General features: G+C 46.0%; 1 protein-coding gene across 1 annotated transcript; it reads right to left on the bottom strand.

The window, feature by feature from the left end:
- Positions 1-744: 744 nt before the first annotated feature.
- On the bottom strand, positions 745-3,953 carry IAPP (islet amyloid polypeptide). The gene is made up of 4 exons (XM_018570324.1): positions 3,803-3,953; positions 3,539-3,635; positions 3,326-3,451; positions 745-985 (listed from the first exon to the last, which is right to left on the bottom strand). The coding sequence occupies exons 2-4, from the start codon at positions 3,616-3,618 to the stop codon at positions 796-798; spliced, it is 396 nt and encodes a 131-aa protein (XP_018425826.1). The 5' UTR covers positions 3,619-3,635; positions 3,803-3,953; the 3' UTR covers positions 745-795.
- Between the last annotated feature and the right edge of the window lie 612 nt (positions 3,954-4,565).

Below are 4,565 nucleotides of genomic sequence, written 5' to 3'. Positions count from 1 at the left end.
CTAAGCGCCGGTATGCTGCAATTCATTACATTTTTCTGCTTGTGTTTAGATACACAAATGGCTGTGTGTACACTGTGACATTTCTTAGATCTAATGGGCAGCGTCGTGGTGATGTACTTCACTGCCGGTGGCCATCTTGGTAATGGATGCCAGCAAAGAGAGGAGGGATCAGGTATGCCGCTGGGTCCCCCCTCTCTCTTGTGCCAATGTCCATGACCGAGTGCTCAACTTTTAAGAGGGGGTGACACCAAAATGACTGTCATTTTGGTGTCACCTCCTCTGATGGTGTCACCCAGTGCGGGCTGCCCCCTCCTTGTGACGGCGCTGCTAACGAGCTGAGAACACTCTGACAACACCCGGTGAACATTTGAGTGTTCTAGCGATCTGAAACCCTTGTAGGTCACCTTCAGGTGTAACAATTGAACACGAAATATGAAAAAGGAGCAATAAAATGAAATGTTTTAATTCGTTATGCAACTCTCGCTTGCTTTCATGCCTATAGAAAGTGTACGACATGGGAGGAGGCCAGTCAGGCGGCTGCCGATGACCTCCAGAGAGGCCGCTGCAAGGTGGCCACGAGCCACATGTGATACCCAAGCCGCTGGCCGGAGACAACTGATCTAGACACAGAGACAACCAGAGCGTTGGGCGGATTGGGGGGAGCCGAGATGCCTCGAAAAGACATTTCAGCTTCAATGTAACATCAGAAGACAGGTGTCACCCAAAATCTATTCAAAGTGAAGAGTTTGCAGTCATTGGTATGAGTTCTCAGTCCATAGGAGCGGCTTGCGCCGGTCAGTGGTGTAGATAGTCGAAGGACTCGCGCCGTAAGAGGCCCACGACGTCCCTCTTGCCGTAGGTGAAGGAGCCGACGTTGGTGGGCCCGTAGAGGGGGCCGTGGTGGTTGTTGGATCGGACCAGGAAGTCGGCCAGACGTTGCGTGACGCAGGTCGCCGTGTTGCATTTCCTCTTCTCGATCTGGTTCCTGCGGAGGAAAGAAATAAACAGTTTACCAAGAAGTTTTTTTTCCCCCCACCACTTTCCACCCACTTCATCCCTAACAGCTCAGCTATTAAAGTCAGGCGTCGCAGGAGCGGAGAGTCAGACGGTTGTCACGGAACGGCTGACGTGTCAGGAAAGACAAAACGTTTTTTTAGATAAAAACACTTAAAGTTCTCAGAAGTTACTTTACCGACTTGGCGCAGCGATGCCGGGAGTCAGGGATGAGTGTATAATTGTTCCCGACTCTCAGAGAACTCACGCTGACGCCGCTTCCCCCAAAATAAAGTTATTGGTTGTTTTCCCGACGCCGGGGGTTACTAAGGGCGTTCCGATCAGTCTCTGCCCACAGAAGCTTACAATCTAATGCACATATTATATATACCCAGACACACTCATATCTCTACGACTGATCCGCTCTCCAGAGGGGTCAGTGATGGAATAATCTGCAGATTATATCAATAGGTATCTGTCAGGGGGGAGATTGGACGGAGCAATGTTCTGCAGATCTTTAGAGGTCTGTGATGGAACAGTCTGCAGCATATATCAATATGGATCAGTCAGGGGGAAGATGTGACAGAGCGATGTACTGCAGATCTCTAGAGAGGACAGTGATGGGATAATCTGCAGAATATATCAATCTGTTTTTTTCAGCAGAGGAGATTTGTCAGAGCACTGTTCTGCAGATCTCTACAGAGGTCAGTGATTGAATAATCTGTAGAATGTATCAATATGTATCTATCAGGGAGGAGCTGACGTGGAGCGATGCTCTGCAGATCACTAAAAGGATCAGTGATGGAATATATTAATATGAATCTGTCAGGAAGGAAATGGGAAATGGCAATGTCCTGCAGATCTTTAGAGAGGTCAGTGATGGAATACTTTGCCGAATATATCAATATGTATCTCTCACGAAAGAGATAAAATAGAGCAATGTTCTGCAGAAATCTAGAGTGTCAGTAATTGAGTCATCAGCAGAATAAATAAAAATGGATCTGCCAGGTGGTAGCTGTGATGGAGCAATGTCCTGCAGATCTCTGGAGAGGTCAGTGATGGAATGATCTGAAGAATATAGCAATTTGTATCTGTCAGGAGGGGATTGGGATGGAGCAATGTTCTGCAGATCTCTAGAGGTCAGAGATTGAATAATCTGCAGAATATCCCAATAAAGATCTATTGGCGGGTAGATGGGATGTAGCAATGCTCTGCAGATCTTAAGAGAAGTCAGTGATGGAATAATCTCTACAATATACCAATACAGATGTGTCCAGTGGTAGATGGGACAGAGTGATGATCTGCTATCTCTAGAGGGGTCAGTAATGGAATAGTCTGCAGAATCTATCAGTATACATCTGTTAGGTGGTTGATGGGACAGAGTGATGTTCTGCAGCTCTTTAGGGGGGGTCAGTGTTGGAATAGTCTGCAGAATCTATCGGTATAGATCTGTCAGGTGGTAGATGGGATGGAGCAATGTTCTGCAGATCTTTAGAGGGGTCAGTGATGGAATAGTCTGCAGAATCTATCGGTATAGATCTGTCAGGTGGTAGATGGGATAGAGCAATGTTCTGCAGATCTTTAGGGGGGTCAGTGATGGAATAGTCTGCAGAATCTATCGGTATAGATCTGTCCGGTGGTAGATGGGACAGAGTGATGTTTTGCAGATCTCTAGAGGGGTCAGTGATGCAATAGTCTGCAGAATCTATCAGTATAGATCTGTCAGGTGGTAGATGGGATGGAGCAATGTTCTGCAGATCTCTAGAGGGGTCAGTGATGGAATAGTCTGCAGAATCTATCGGTATAGATCTGTCAGGTGGTAGATGGGATGGTTCAATGTTCTGCAGATCTTTAGAGGTCAGCGATGGAATAATCTGCAGAATCTATCAGTAATGATCTTTTAAGGGGTAGATAGAACAGAGTAATGTTCTGCAGATCTCTAGAGGGGTCAGTGATGGAATAGTCTGCAGAATCTATCAGTATACATCTGTCAGGTGGTTGGTAGATGGGACAGAGTGATGTTCTGCAGGTGTATAGAATGTATCAGTCTGTATCTCTTATTATAGGTGGCGGGATGAATGTTTTAGGGAGATTTGTAGTATTATTATTGTGATGAACAGACAATTGATCCGGATTCTGTCACTCGGGTGAATCTTATTATATACGATGAACACAAGACCCGCCGATAAATCACAGCCAGCACCACCGCCGCATATGATGGGAGATAAAAATCTCTTTCGATGGAACATTATTTCTCCTTTTTTTTGTTGTGAACTTTCCCCACCTTCTTACACTCAGACCCCTGTGACCCCGAGTACAGTAAAGCTCTTACCTCTTCTGCCTGGTGGTCACCAGCGGTGACCTCTCATTGGTCGGTGCGATGAGGGTGTGTTTGCTCTGTACTGCAATCGTCCATCCGTTCTCTGACGTCCCGTTGACGGAATCGAAATTTTTCGGTCTAGAAGGAGAAAACATTGTGAGTGTGATCCCAGCACAAGGAAGGGAACCCCTTCCCTCCTCCCCTCCCTGCCCTTCCCCGACTGACCTGACCACGGGGGCCGCGTTCTGACCGCTGGCGGTGACGGACAGAACAATGATCAGAGCCATCAGTCTCAGGTGCTTCATTGTCTCCTCTCGGCGGGCTGCGGGGAGAAATAATGGGAATTAGAGGAGGGGCAGAGACAATGAGGGAAAGGATGCCGCGGAATTCCGTCTAACTCTTCGTGTGTCACAGAGAAAAGTGTGAGAACGTCCTCAATGTGAAGTCTGACATTTAAAGGGACACGAGGGGTGGAGTGGGACGGCTCACCTGGGCGATGGCACTCGGAGAATGTCTTTAGGAAGTGAAATGTTGGCGTCAGTTTGGCCGGTACGGGGTCTGGGATTTCCTTACTTCTGGCATCTGTGGAAGTCTTGTGGCTGACGTCTCGTCTCCGGTTGGCAGCCAGCCGGCTGTTTTATACCCCCTCACACCTGGGGGACGGCTGACGTCACACACACCCATGGACTCCTCACCAGCACAGGGCGGCAGTCATGTGACTCCCAGAGCACCATTCAGCATGCCGGATCTCCCCGAACTGTCATTGGAAAAAGATTGAGAGAGTTTTCTGTACTGTGACAGCTGCCTCGAGTTTATGTGCAACCGGCAGCACTGGTGGGAGGGCGAAGCATGGAATGTATGAAACATCTCGCCCGATATTTCCTGTATTATTATATCGTACAAGGCAGAGGGGGAGCAAATCTATGAAACCTTTATATATATAAATCTTTATATTAACTCTTCATGCCTTATATCGTATATCTATTAACTCTTTATACTCTACATCTATGAAATCTTTATATCCTTATATCTATGAAATCTCTATCTTGTATCATATATAATATGTATACAATCTTTATATTTTTATATCTTATATCTATTAACTCTTTCTACCCTACATCTATGAAATCTTTATATCCTTATATCCATTAACTCTTTATACCTTGTATATATGAAATCCTCATGTCTTATATCTATTAACTCTTTATACCTTACATCTGTGAAATATTAAGTCTTTATAATATATATAAAA

The sequence above is a fragment of the Nanorana parkeri genome, unplaced genomic scaffold (assembly GCF_000935625.1).
Source record: "Nanorana parkeri isolate BGI_ZX_2015 unplaced genomic scaffold, ASM93562v1 scaffold1505, whole genome shotgun sequence".
In the NCBI taxonomy this organism is placed as follows: domain Eukaryota; kingdom Metazoa; phylum Chordata; class Amphibia; order Anura; family Dicroglossidae; genus Nanorana; species Nanorana parkeri.
The sequence above is the reverse complement of the archived record's forward strand: the minus strand, read 5'-3'. Positions and strand labels throughout refer to the sequence as shown.

Coding starts and splice junctions, on each gene's coding strand:
- IAPP (XM_018570324.1), bottom strand. CDS start 3,618: ATGAAGCACCTGAGACTGATGGCTCTGATCATTGTTCTGTCCGTCACC. Junction 3,452..3,538: donor AACGCGGCCCCCGTGGTCAG/GTCAGTCGGGGA, acceptor TTCTCCTTCTAG/ACCGAAAAATTTCGATTCCG. Junction 986..3,325: donor GTGACCACCAGGCAGAAGAG/GTAAGAGCTTTA, acceptor TTTCCTCCGCAG/GAACCAGATCGAGAAGAGGA.